General features: G+C 40.4%; 1 protein-coding gene across 4 annotated transcripts in view; it reads left to right on the top strand.

Annotated features, from left to right (window-relative positions):
• LOC124143683 (putative bifunctional UDP-N-acetylglucosamine transferase and deubiquitinase ALG13) overlaps positions 1–14,064 on the top strand; it is a 146,091-nt gene that overhangs the window by 31,010 nt on the left and 101,017 nt on the right. For all 4 annotated transcript variants that reach the window (XR_006862317.2, XM_046512726.2, XM_046512723.2 and 1 more), the window contains 2 exons: positions 233–341; positions 7,818–7,882. Coding sequence is in view for 3 of the 4 variants with exons in the window: in XM_046512726.2 (XP_046368682.1) it covers positions 233–341; positions 7,818–7,882 (174 nt within the window). In the remaining variant the exon portion in view is untranslated. The remainder of the gene's footprint in view (positions 1–232; positions 342–7,817; positions 7,883–14,064) is intronic.

Below are 14,064 nucleotides of genomic sequence, written 5' to 3'. Positions count from 1 at the left end.
TTTATTTATTTATTTATTTATATGAAACTGCAGCTTGTATTATAAAGCATGTTTATTTTGTTTCAAATTCCTAAATTCCCTGATAGTTGCCTCCCTTATATTTCACTACATGATGGTAGGTGTAGTAGAGATATGTTGTTTGAGCTGTTTGGCCTATTGCTGTAATGATATGCTCACTTAGTAGAAATTTGATTAGAATAGTTTATCTAACACTGTTAATTTTTGTTTTCAGCGCCATATAAGCCGGTCCACGCCACCACTGCCGTATCGGATAGCCAAAGCTCTAGACCCAGTGTTTTTCAGAAACGTTGAACTTGACATTATTCAGGAGGAGAAGAGAGGTGAGGAGAATTGTTGGTTGGTCTTGAGGCCAGAGCAGTTTACTTTATGGAAGAAATGGGGCATAGGGGTAGCCTTGTCGTTAAAGCTTTTGCTCATCATGCCGAAGACTGCAGGTTCGATTACCCACATGGGTACAATGTGTGAAGTCCCACACCGTGATATTGCTGGAATATTACTTAAAGTGGCGTAAAACTCACTCACTCACTCACTCACTCACTCACTCACTCACTCACTCACTCAGAGCAGGTCACCAGTCTGTGTTTGTCGTTGAAGACGCTTAACTTGAACATTGGGTGGTCCATCCATATGTGTGTGCTGTGAGTTGCAATACCCACCAGCCATGCGAGATTAACTATAGTCAGTAGATATAGTTGAGTTAAGTTCCTTTCCTGAAGAAAAACTTCGTAAATATGTTTCACCAAAAAGTCATAGAAAAAAGGCATATAGCCAATCAAACACAGCTATTTTTGTTTGTCTATAAGAACAAGAAAAAAGGTTTGTCAAATAAGTCAAATATACTCCAGGCTAATCAAATAGAAATAAATCTGGGGGACAGGAGACAGATGTGTGTGAGGGGAACAGTATCGATTTGAAATGGTATTCATGCTATTCATGTAAAATCATATTGAAGGGAGGGAGGGGGTGGCGTTGTAGTAGGGTAAATAGTATTATTTTGGTAAGTTACAACTTCGCAGTGACACCGACGTTGATCCATTGTAGCTTCAAGCATAATGTGAGGTGGCACGGGTGGCCCAGTCACCTTAGGCGCCTCGATTCGCTGTGCAGAGTTGCGTCCCTTGGGCATGCCAGAAACCTATGATTGTGGGTTCGAATCCCGGTTCGCCCCGATTATGTTTCTAGGTTTGTCAGCACCATACCGGTGCTTGTGGGTTTCACCGAAGTGGTAAACGTCTGAGACCTGCATCACTTCAGGCTTTCCTCCCACATTAAGCTGACACGTCGCGATATAACTGGAATACTGTTAAAAGCCGTGTTAAACCCAACTCACTCACTTGCTCACTCAAGGAAAATGTTCTAATTCAAGGTTCATGATTTCTTGAAGCATTCATAAAATGCTTTCATGTGGCTCAGTTTATTGAAGTGCTTTGATGGAAGGCTTGTTTCCAACATTGGTGATGTAAGTAAACATTTTATTTCCAGGCAGCAAATATTCAGTTTAAGTATTTCCCTATGTGATCATGTCTAGGTCCAGCAAACCATCGCAATATACCGTATTCAACATAATAAGCGCCCACGGCCATATTTGCTAATATATTAGCTTGTGAACAATCCCAATTAGTACCCCTTCCGATTGATCAATGTACACAAGACTTATATATTCGTGTATAATGCGCACTCGTGTGTCACATGTACCCTTAATTATGGGCAATTAATTTTTGGAAAATGTATCTGTCTTGTATAATACATACAGACTTTCCTTTTGTTTCATTTCAGGCTGTTAGCATAAATTTACCATCTTTCAACTCTATTTTTTTTCATCAAAATTATATTTTAATAAGAGCCCCCTATTTCTAATTTTGAGAGCGCCCTGGGCGCTTATTACATCGAATGCGGAAAGTCCAATTACATGTGATGTTAAACTTCATTTTACCTCACCTCCAGCAAACCAGTGATTGACAGCATGAGCAGTGATGCAAATGGTTGGGGAAAGGTGATGCAGTCAGCCAGGACACACATTGGGACCAGGCCATGGGGTAGCATTGTGGTAAAAGCATTCGCTCCTCACACCAAAGACCCGGGTTCGATTCCCCACATGGGTACAGTGTGCAAAGCCCATTTCTGGTCCCCTTGCCATGATAATGCTGGAATATTGCCAGAAGCGGTGAAAAAAATAACTCACTCACACATTTGGGACCCTTGAAGATACCGGGTAGAATAGGTCTTCAGTAACCCATGCTTGCCATAAAAGGCTACTATGCTTGTCGTAAAAGGCGGCTAATGGGATCAGGTGGTCAGGCTCGCTGACTTGTTTATGCATGTCATCATATCCCAATTGCGTGGATCAATGCTCATGATGTTAATCACTGGATTGTCTGGTCCAGACTTGATTTTTTACAGACCGCCGTCATATAGCTGGAATATTGCGAATATTGCAACATTTACTTTTTAGTTTCCATGATGCTTGAGCTTGAAAATGTTTGTACCAAACTACAAGATGAACCAAAAATTGCAATCTTAAGATGGAAGTACCTTGTTTTCCACAAGTGCTAAGAAAATTGACAGAAGAGTGTGCTTTTTGAAACCATGCTCTATAAGTTAAAGTTGTTTTCACATATCAAGCAGTAGTGAACAAATAGTTATGAGGAATCAAATACCCTTTTAGGCCACACATTATTTTTTCTTTCACTGACCCGTCACCGCAACTGAAAAGCAGCTGGAAAAGAAATAAATTAAGCTTTAAAACATTTATTTTATGTCTCCCGCCGGTAATATGGACCTTTTGCAATATAAAATTTTAAATATATATTCCATGTCTACATCACTATCAGAAGCCAGCTGTAGTTTCATCTCGATGGCAGAATGATTTCACATAAATAAATAGGTGAATGACATTGCTATTTATTCTTATTTTCATTTCGACCGACCTTGTGTGGAAAAGCTGGAATAAATCCATGAAACATTGAATTATAAAAGTGTGGCCTTAGAAGATCTGTAATATACACTATTAACCACTGACCGTCTTCTAAAAATTTGATCTTAGTGGGTGCTATTAATGATTACTTGGACTTTAGTCTACTCGGTAAGGGGTCACTTATTGTAGGAGAGCTCTTAATGGGACCAATTCAGTTCCAGCATAGCGTAAAATATCATTTCTCTCATCAGTGGATCATATAATTTGAAATGACACAGGACCACATTTATTGAGTATATATGGGCAGTATTTATGGGCATGAATTACTGATAGTATCATCACTTTTAATGTCTATTCATTGGACTTGTGGCACTGATATGTTTGATCATCAGTCTGCCATGCATAAATGGGTATTGTTACATTGTCAGGATTTTGTAAGGACGGGAATAATAGTGGAATACTTACTGCAATACTTCACACTTCCATAACTTTTGCTTGTTGTAAGAGGCGACCAACAGGATCGGGTGGTCAGGCTCGCTGACTTGGTTCATACATGTCATTGTATCCCAATTGCATGGATCGATGCTCATATCAATCGCTGGATTGTCTGGTCCAGACTTGATTATTTACAGACCGCCATCATATAGCTGGAATATTGCTGAGTGCGGCGTTAAACAGCAAACAAACTTCCATAACTTTCACTGATTTTATACAGATACTGACTGCATTTGCCTTAATGTTATTCAGAAGGTCGATCTTTTGATCGCCTGGTAGCATAAACAAACATGTAGAGATTGGACGTACTGTTACTTCCCTGGCACTCGGCAGTAGGGGATAAAACAATGACTGGCTTGCTCGGAGTTAGTATAATTTTGAATGCGACGTGAAGCCCCTTTTCACCTCAGCTTGGGACCCGTGAAGATTCTGGGGTAGAATAGGTCTTCAGCAACCCATGCTTGTCGTAAAAGGCGACTAATGGGATCGGGTGGTCAGGCTCGCTGACTTGGTTGATGCATGTCATCAATCCCAATTGCGTGGATCGATGCTCATGATATTAATCACAGGATTGTTTGGTCCAGACTCGATTATTTACAGACCGCTGTCATATAGCTGGAATATTGCTGAGTGCGGCGTTAAACAACCAAATACACCAAATGGTGTTTCTGTGGACGTTAAATTGTCTTGCAACATCATGTTGACTCGATCCTGCTTCAAGCATACCAATGGCCCGCAGACGCTTTTCGGACAGGCGTGGCATTCCGTAATGTTGAATAATTGCGTAATTTTGTTGTTTTTCTGAGTGGTTGTCAGCACGATGCTAAAAAATGCATATGGAATCCCGTTAACGCACATGTTTTTATACCCATTCTTGGGTAGTGAAATGCATGGGGCTTGCATAAAAGTCAACTTTTGCATGGAATGCATGCTTTTCTGTAACAGTTGCGTTTTTGTGACTTGATTCCATACATATACTACAATATTGAAAACCAAACTTTACTTGTTTGAAAAATACACTAAATTATTGGTGTCACAGGAACTTTTGTTGTTGAGTATATTATAAATCAAAATATTCTTTGAATCAAAATTTAAACATGTTATGTTCTTTGTGGAAATCAAGGTGTTACAATATTAAACAATATTTACTGAAGCCATTTAATGTTAAGCATATTCATGTTTTGGAATAATTTTGATAAAATTTGTCCTGACAATATGCTGGCTATCTATTTCCTAAAACTCTGGTTACAACCGCAGTGTCCACTGTGAACAGCTTGGAAGGTTCATCGATACCTCCCAGCAACATGGCCATTATCAATGTCATGGAAGTTTGAAATATGTAGAGACATTGTGTCCCTCATTTAACTGGGGTTATGACTCTGTACACACAGAGGAGGCCCGGGTAAGCTAAATATGTTTGTTTTCCTTGTTCATGGGTTTTCCCACGTGATTTATGCTACTATAGGGCAGAGTTGCTTCATGACCAACACCATAAAGATGTCAATCAGGTCATCATTGTGTGGGTTTAATGAACGCTTGTTGAGCAGACGCCATCTGTAGTGTAGACGTGAAGGTATGTCTAGTGAAGGAAATGCATGGGTGTTGTGTACGCTTGTAAGTAGTCTTTTGTTTGTCGCATCAATTTTAAAGCTCTGTAGGTACGTTTAGTGGTTGTTACAACAAATTTCATCGTTTTGTGTTATTATTTTATTTATTTTTAAATATATTTTTTTAATGTCCTTGCATTCTACCAGTATTTTATTGTGTGCATATGTGAAGTAGGCTCTCTAGGCAAATACAAGGTTTTGAAAAGTTAACATGTTTTGAGAAAAATTGATTTTGGGAAATAAATTTTCACATTTGAATTGTTAGTGTTAATTTAAATTTTAAACAATTGTAGCTTATGCTATGGAAAGAGTTAGCTGTCGCAGGTGGCAAAGGTGTGTGATTGTGGGTTGTGTATGATAACGTTAGAACTTTGAATTGCATCCCTCTTTGTTGTAATATCCAAATAATGAGGATTGATTATCACTTCAGGCTTTCCTCAAACATAAAGCTGGCATGCTTGTTGGAACTGGAATACTGTTAAAAGCAGTGTTAAACCCAACTCGCTCACTCACTCACTCACTCATTCCGATAGCTGTTAAAGCAGTGTTAAACCCAACTCACTCACTCACTCACTCCGATAGCTGTTAAAGCAGTGTTAAACCCAACTCACTCACTCACTTGCTCACTCCGATAGCTGTTAAAGAAGTGTTAAACCCAACTCACTCACTCACTCGCTCACTCCGATAGCTGTTAAAGCAGTGTTAAACCCAACTCACTCACTCACTCGCTCACTCCGATAGCTGTTAAAGCAGTGTTAAACCCAACTCACTCACTCACTCGCTCATTCCGATAGCTGTTAAAGCAGTGTTAAACCCAACTCACTCACTCACTCGCTCGCTCACTCCGATAGCTGTTAAAGCAGTGTTAAACCCAACTCACTCACTCACTCGCTCACTCCGATAGCTGTTAAAGCAGTGTTAAACCCAACTCACTCACTCACTCGCTCACTCCGATAGCTGTTAAAGCAGTGTTAAACCCAACTCACTCACTCACTCGCTCACTCCGATAGCTGTTAAAGCAGTGTTAAACCCAACTCACTCACTCACTCGCTCACTCCGATAGCTGTTAAAGCAGTGTTAAACCCAACTCACTCACTCACTCGCTCACTCCGATAGCTGTTAAAGCAGTGTTAAACCCAACTCACTCACTCACTCGCTCACTCCGATAGCTGTTAAAGCAGTGTTAAACCCAACTCACTCACTCACTCGCTCATTCCGATAGCTGTTAAAGCAGTGTTAAACCCAACTCACTCACTCACTCGCTCACTCCGATAGCTGTTAAAGCAGTGTTAAACCCAACTCACTCACTCACTCACTCCGATAGCTGTTAAAGCAGTGTTAAACCCAACTCACTCACTCGCTCATTCCGATAGCTGTTAAAGCAGTGTTAAACCCAACTCACTCACTCACTCGCTCACTCCGATAGCTGTTAAAGCAGTGTTAAACCCAACTCACTCACTCACTCACTCACTCCGATAGCTGTTAAAGCAGTGTTAAACCCAACTCACTCACTCACTCGCTCATTCCGATAGCTGTTAAAGCAGTGTTAAACCCAACTCACTCACTCACTCGCTCACTCCGATAGCTGTTAAAGCAGTGTTAAACCCAACTCACTCACTCACTCGCTCACTCCGATAGCTGTTAAAGCAGTGTTAAACCCAACTCACTCACTCACTCGCTCACTCCGATAGCTGTTAAAGCAGTGTTAAACCCAACTCACTCACTCACTCGCTCACTCCGATAGCTGTTAAAGCAGTGTTAAACCCAACTCACTCACTCACTCGCTCATTCCGATAGCTGTTAAAGCAGTGTTAAACCCAACTCACTCACTCACTCGCTCACTCCGATAGCTGTTAAAGCAGTGTTAAACCCAACTCACTCACTCACTCACTCCGATAGCTGTTAAAGCAGTGTTAAACCCAACTCACTCACTCGCTCATTCCGATAGCTGTTAAAGCAGTGTTAAACCCAACTCACTCACTCACTCGCTCACTCCGATAGCTGTTAAAGCAGTGTTAAACCCAACTCACTCACTCACTCACTCACTCCGATAGCTGTTAAAGCAGTGTTAAACCCAACTCACTCACTCACTCGCTCATTCCGATAGCTGTTAAAGCAGTGTTAAACCCAACTCACTCACTCACTCGCTCACTCCGATAGCTGTTAAAGCAGTGTTAAACCCAACTCACTCACTCACTCACTCACTCACTCACTCACTCACTCACTCACTCACTCACTCACTCACTCACTCACTCACTCACTCACTCACTCACTCACTCCACTGCCTGTAAGATCAACCACTTGTCTACCTGGCTGTGGTATAGGTTGAATATTGACGACTTGGACATAAAACACTGAACAAACTGTGTGTATGTGTACATTACATGTTTTCCTCATATCAGAAGGTGTGGAAATTCAGGGTAAGATTTGGTCATTAGCAATCAGCTGATCAGGATTGATGACTTGGTGGGTGGCATGTCAATGTACCCTGGTGTGGATCATTGCTTATCTCAATCACTGGATTGTCAGGTCCGGACTTGACTGACTGACAGGGTGCTGGGTGCAGCATTCTCGTGCAAACTCTCATTTGTACTTGGATGTCTGAGATAAGAAAGGAGTTCATATTTTACATGAGAGCAACAAGTCTTGAAAAGTGAATGAATTGTTTTGGAAATACTTGATAATGGATGCAGTGATGTTCATTGTTCATCAACTTTATGATATATTCTTACTGTGAAATAAGATGATTTAAATATATTTTATGCGATTTATCTTTTCAGAAGCGAAGTTAAGAACTCAGCAAGGCAAGGACTTCAATGGTTTTGCCCCTGGTGACAAGTGTCAAGTAAGTTTTTTAGTTTGGAGACTTAGGTGTGCTGATACAATAATCTTCTTATTTACTAAACGAACAGTTTCAATACAAATATAAATCTATTTTCTACCCATGAAGATCCGGGTTCGTATAGGTCCTCAGCAACCCATACTTGCCGAAAGAGGCGACTTAAGGAATCGGGGGCACAGGCTTTCTCACTCATTGCTGAATGTGGCGTTAAACAAGAAGATATGTTTCCCAATTCCAGTACTTTTATTTTTTGTTTTAGCCAGATCTTTTATTTTTTTCATTTTCTTTGCCTTCAACTTTGAAACAAAATGCATATTTTCCACTCTTTTTTAATACTATAGTTCAGCAGTAAATTCACTAAGTGGAATTGGGCCCTACTGCAGTTTTTTTAATATAATTATTTAATAATGATGCATATATGAATCTTTGAAATACATTTTCGTGTTTATCCGGAAGTTCTTGATGTCTGAAGTCTGTTGTAATCGGAGAAGTTGAAGAGTTCAGTGAGCTGTGAGTGGTTGAAGTGGAGTGGTATAAGACAAATATTGCAGTTTCCTGGCCTTGTGCAATACGTGTGATATACACTCCACCCCTCCTGGATCATACCAGCTGGGGACAATGTAACTAGGAAGTGAGCCCAGTTGAAGGGTCCAGGGTCAGATTGTCCGGCTACTATACTCCACAACCTCACTGTATCTAGACAGCCACAATCTCCATTGTTCTCACATTGGACGTGAAGTGTTCCTCATATGGCGCTGTTTAAACAAGTCCCTGTTGCAAGAGTGAACATCTGATGCCATCCAAGGAATGTCTCATTGAAAATATGTGTACTGAACAAAAGAGTTAGGGATCAGGAACTATTTCTTTTTCGGAAATATGAAATTTGTGTGCTCTGTCTTCACTACAAAAAATATATCCCATAAGATATTCATGATCCTTAACTCCCCCCCCCCCCCCCCCCAGTATTTTAAGGGTTATGGGGTTTAAGGGTCCGGCGGTCGGGTAGCCTAGTGGTTAAAGCGTTCGCTCGTCACGCCGAAGACCCGGGTTTAATTCCCAACATGGGTACAATGTGTGAAGCCAAACTCACTCACTCACTTTACTGCCTTAATTGTGAGACATTTTGAGGGATAATTATGAAATTAAAAACAAAATTAGGTAAACTTATTCCTTAACTGTTTCTGGGTTCGCACCAAGGTTTGTATTGATTGTTTCTAGGTTTGTCGGCACCATACCCATGCTTGTGGGTTTCACTAAAGTGGTAAATGTCTCCCACCTGCCTCACCTCGGGCTTTCCTCCCACATAAAGCTGACACGCCGTGATATAACATGATTACTGTTCAAAACAGTGTTGAACCCAACTCGCTCACTTTCAAACAATTGATCAAATTGTTGCGGAGGTATACATGAAAATGAGTTTGAGCTGTTTCCTTTCTTAGCTCACCTGACTGAAAATCAAAGTGAGCTATGTTGTGGGGTGTTGTTCGTCATCTGTATTAGGGATGGGACAGGTTACTCAGGTACTCGGGTTGGGTGTGTCGGGTGTGTCCTGAGTAGGACCAGGGTTACTACAGGACTACCCGGACCCGTGGTGTGTCACGTAGTACATTGTTCAAATACAATAACAATAAAAGTCGGCATGTTTGCATTTCTTTCAGACTACGCACACATTGTTTCTGACTAATATACGTTTGAGTAAAGATATAACTTCAGTCGACTTCAGTGTATGCATCATCTGATCATTCTATACGTGTAGGTAAATAGCATTTGCCAGGGCTCCAGAAAAACAATTCCCCATCGGACCCAACTCTTGAGTCCTACAGTGGGTACCCGGGTAGGGTCGGGTCAGGTTATTGGGTGACGAGTACCTGGGTTGTAAATTTGGACTCGTCCCAGCCCTAATCCGCATTTTTGTCTAACTACAATCTTTGACCTCAAGTGTGTCATTGCATTTTTCATCTCTGAAACACAGGGCCTATAGATCTGAAACTTTGTATAAGTAATACCAGGTATTGTGTCTCTGAAACACGAATGCAGAATACTGATCTGGCCTCTGTCATTTCCTCATTTTTCAAGGACCGCCTCCATGATCTAGTGGAAAGAGCGTCTGCCTGGAGAGAGAAAAATCAGTGGTTTCATCCCCATCTGTGTTATTCAGAAAGACATAAAAGATGGTACTTGTTGTTACCCTGCTTAAATTGGTGCTTGACATAATCGGATAAAACAAGGACTGGTCGGGTCAGAGTCGGTATACTGTGTCTGAATGGGGTATTTATGTTAAACTGCATGGTATCTCAGTGGGATAGCACACCAATGTGCATTCACATTGCTATGTGAGAGTGATAACCCTGAACACAACGTTAAACCTCATTTCACCTCACAATTCTGGTTAGGCGTTCGGGTAGTCTAGTGGTTAAAGCGTTTGCTCGTCACGCTGAAGACCCGGGTTCGATTCCCGACATGGGTACAATGTGTAAAGCCCATTTCTGGTGTCCCCCGCTGTGATATTGCTGGAATATTGCTAAAGCAGCGTAAAACCACACTCACTCACTCACTCACTCACTCACACTTCTGGTGAGCTGCAAAGGCTTGGGGCTCTATTTATTTCTCTGATGTTGGCTTCCAGCAGTAGAGCATACAAGTAATAAATTCAACATTAGCATTGAACAAAATTGACTATCATTGGCTTGCAGTACCTGATATGCTTCCACAGTTTTCAAAGAGATTGAAATGTTTGTCACGAGGCTTTGGTATATCATGTTTTCCACATGACATATCTTATGTTACAGATTTTCTTGATAAACTGATTTTCTGGCTTATCTACAATTTCACCTTAAGGGTGATGTGTGAATTTATCACAGGCGGCACTCCGAGACAGCTGTCGCATTAGCCACGTTACTGCTGCATGCTGTTGATGAGATATACTGTTAACTCTAACACTAATATATTTTTAATAGGAATTAAATCAAGTGGGAGTATCGCTAAGCTCGAAAACATGATAGCTTCCAGAGTTTGGAGAAATGTGAATGATTTTGATGAGGGTATTTGAAATAGTATCATTTTACTGTTAAAAACTGCCATCTGTTTCTCAGCAGTATAAGGACTATGGATTTAAGTCAATTAATTTTCCTACAGGTTTATTCAAATTATATAAAAAAAACGTTTATTTGATAAAACACATTTTATCACAGAGTTAACAATTACCCTAATTGCCTGTTGTCTGTGTGTGCAAGAATTGTTATTCCCCAACCTAAAAGGGCGGGGGCATATAGTTATAACAAAGGAAATCCATCCGTCCTTCCGAGGACATTTTATTGTGCGATGATCGCGGGTTCGAATCCCGGTTCGTCCCGGTTATGTTTCTAGGTTTGTCATCACCAAAGTGATAAATATCTGAGGCCTGCTTGACTTTCCTCCCACATTAAGCTCACAGGCCATGCTATAACTGTTCAAAGTGGCATGAAAACCAACTCACTCACGAATAACAGCCCATCCCCAAGGAATCAGTGTCTGTAACTGCGACACTATGGTACACAATGACCTTGTGTGGAAACTGACACTAAACACTCAGAACTACAGAGATCGAGATATGCTGCATATTTGCGTAAACTACGCATAAAATGAACTGAAATACGCAGACAAATCAAATCCTTGCGTATCAAAAACGTAACAAAAGCTTTAAATACACTATTGAAATAAAACTAATGCGTATATTATAAGTATTAGATAATACGATTGCGTATATTACAACTGTTAGATAAAATGTGTATCAGCCGATTACCAAATTCGCTTACAGACAGTTACATTCGGAAAAGCTTCTGCAAAAAACATACTGTTAAATGCCAATTGAAAAGTAGATCATGCCTGGTCAATGTACATGTTGTATCTTAATTAGTTGCTGCTGGGTGATTAAAGAAATAAACAAATTAATAAAAAATGGCTGCCAGGAGAGGGAGCCGCAAACAGACGTAGACGGGTATACTGCTGTTCACCTAGTTTTAAATGATTTACAGGTATTGTTACAAAACAGGTTAAATAAGTTTATTACCCAAATGTCCAGAAACAGGTGGGTACAAAAAATGAAATACCCTCTAAAACTTGTGGAAACCCAATCCAAATCAAACCCCTGGTGAAAAATACCCAATTAACCAGAAGTTTATCGATAGCTCTGGAACTAGTCCTGGTTTGAATAACTTTGTAACTTTAGATTCATTAGGAGAATCATGAAATAATTATTTAACGTTTTGTGAGAGATTTGAAAAAGGAATGCACAACATTTGGGAGGGTACATATTTTTTTGGAAGAAATGAAAAAAGTCCTGTGAGTTTTATGGTTTTATTATCTGCCATTGGGGTCTGCGCCTGATAACATCTTTGCTGTGCAGATTAGGTCTGAAGGACCGTGTTTGTCATGAGAGTCAACAAAAGATTGTGTGGTTATGATGGTCGTCCTGACCGACTGTCATAGTAGTCTGACAGTGTCGATCATGATTTGCTCGAACCCTGTTGCACAAAACGTTCTTAGTGTGACGACTATTGTCAGACCATGTTGCTTAATGTGCGTCCTGACCGAGTGTCCTTGTACCCAGACATTGTGGATCATGCATTGCTTGATAAAAAAAAAAATCCAGACATTGTGGATCATGCATTGCTTGAAACCTTTTAGCGCTATGACCATCGTTCGACACTGTTGGGTTATGGGAGTTACCTTAATCAAAGCTTTAATACTATTGTAAGTCACTGTTGGTTCATGGGAGCTACGATAATATTGGCGCTAAGATCACTTGTGGAACGCTGCCGTGTCCAGTCTCCATTATCTTCAGGCTTCTATGATATGGAAAGAATGGTGCTGATGTAAACAAATTCTACTAACTGCATCTGTTTCAACTGTCAATCCATTTTAAATTGATGGTTGTGACAGAGAAACAGTTTCACTTGCCCCTCATTGTGTTATGCAATGTACACTGCTGTGATTTGGCTTACAAGTCGGCCTTGAAATACTAATTGATCTAATACACGTTCGGAAGATCAATGGGTTTTTTTTCCCCCGACTGTAACACAGTATGAAATATATTGAAAATTATAAAAGATTTCTTCAAGGTCTATAAATCATTTGGATATGATATTTTAGACTATTTACTTGTAGGTCAAAATAACCTAGGTTTTCCGCATTGGATCAATTTGAGAAGTATTTGTCTATTTTAAGTGGCAAGCTGTTTACCTACCTGCACACCTATCATTATTATCAAAGGACGTGAATTACTTCCTTGTTGAGACACAAGGCTAGTACAGATGTATTTTCATTATATACTACCCTCCAATAGGTCCCCAATATGCCTGTGGAGATTCTAGAACAATATGTCCCTAGTATCCCTGTGGAGATTCTAGAACAATATGTCCCTAGTATGCCTGTGGAGATTCTAGAACAATGTCCCTAGTATGCCTGTGGAGATTATAGGACAATATGTCCCTAGTATCCCTGTGGAGAATATAGAACAATATGTCCCTAGTATGCCTTTGGAGAATTTAGGACAGAATAGGTTCCCAATATGCCTGTGGAGATTCTAGAACAATATGTCCCTAGTATCCCTGTGGAAATTCTAGAACAATATGTCCCTAGTATGCCTGTGGAGATTATAGGACAATATGTCCCTAGTATCCCTGTGGAGATTCTAGAACAATATGTCCCTAGTATGCCTGTGGAGATTATAGGACAATATGTCCCTAGTATCCCTGTGGAGAATATAGAACAATATGTCCCTAGTATGCCTTTGGAGAATATAGGACAGAATAGGTTCCCAATATGCCTGTGGAGATTCTAGAACAATATGTCCCTAGTATCCCTGTGGAGATTCTAGAACAATATGTCCCTAGCATCCCTGTGGAGATTCTAGAACAATATGTCCCTAGTATCCCTGTGGAGATTCTAGAACAATATGTCCCTAGTATCCCTGTGGAGAATATAGGACAGAATAGGTTCCCAATATGCCTGTGGAGATTCTAGAACAATATGTCCCTAGTATCCCTGTGGAGAATATAGGACAGAATAGGTCCCCAGTATCCCTGTGGAGATTCTAGAACAATATGTCCCTAGTATCCCTGTGGAGATTCTAGAACAATATATCCCTAGTATCCCTGTGGAAATTCTAGAACAATATGTCCCTAGTATCCCTGTGGAGAATATAG

This window comes from Haliotis rufescens, unplaced genomic scaffold (genome assembly GCF_023055435.1).
Source record: "Haliotis rufescens isolate VD_foot unplaced genomic scaffold, xgHalRufe1.0.p SCAF_7, whole genome shotgun sequence".
NCBI lineage: Eukaryota > Metazoa > Mollusca > Gastropoda > Lepetellida > Haliotidae > Haliotis > Haliotis rufescens.
This window is presented reverse-complemented; position numbering and strand designations above follow the sequence as displayed.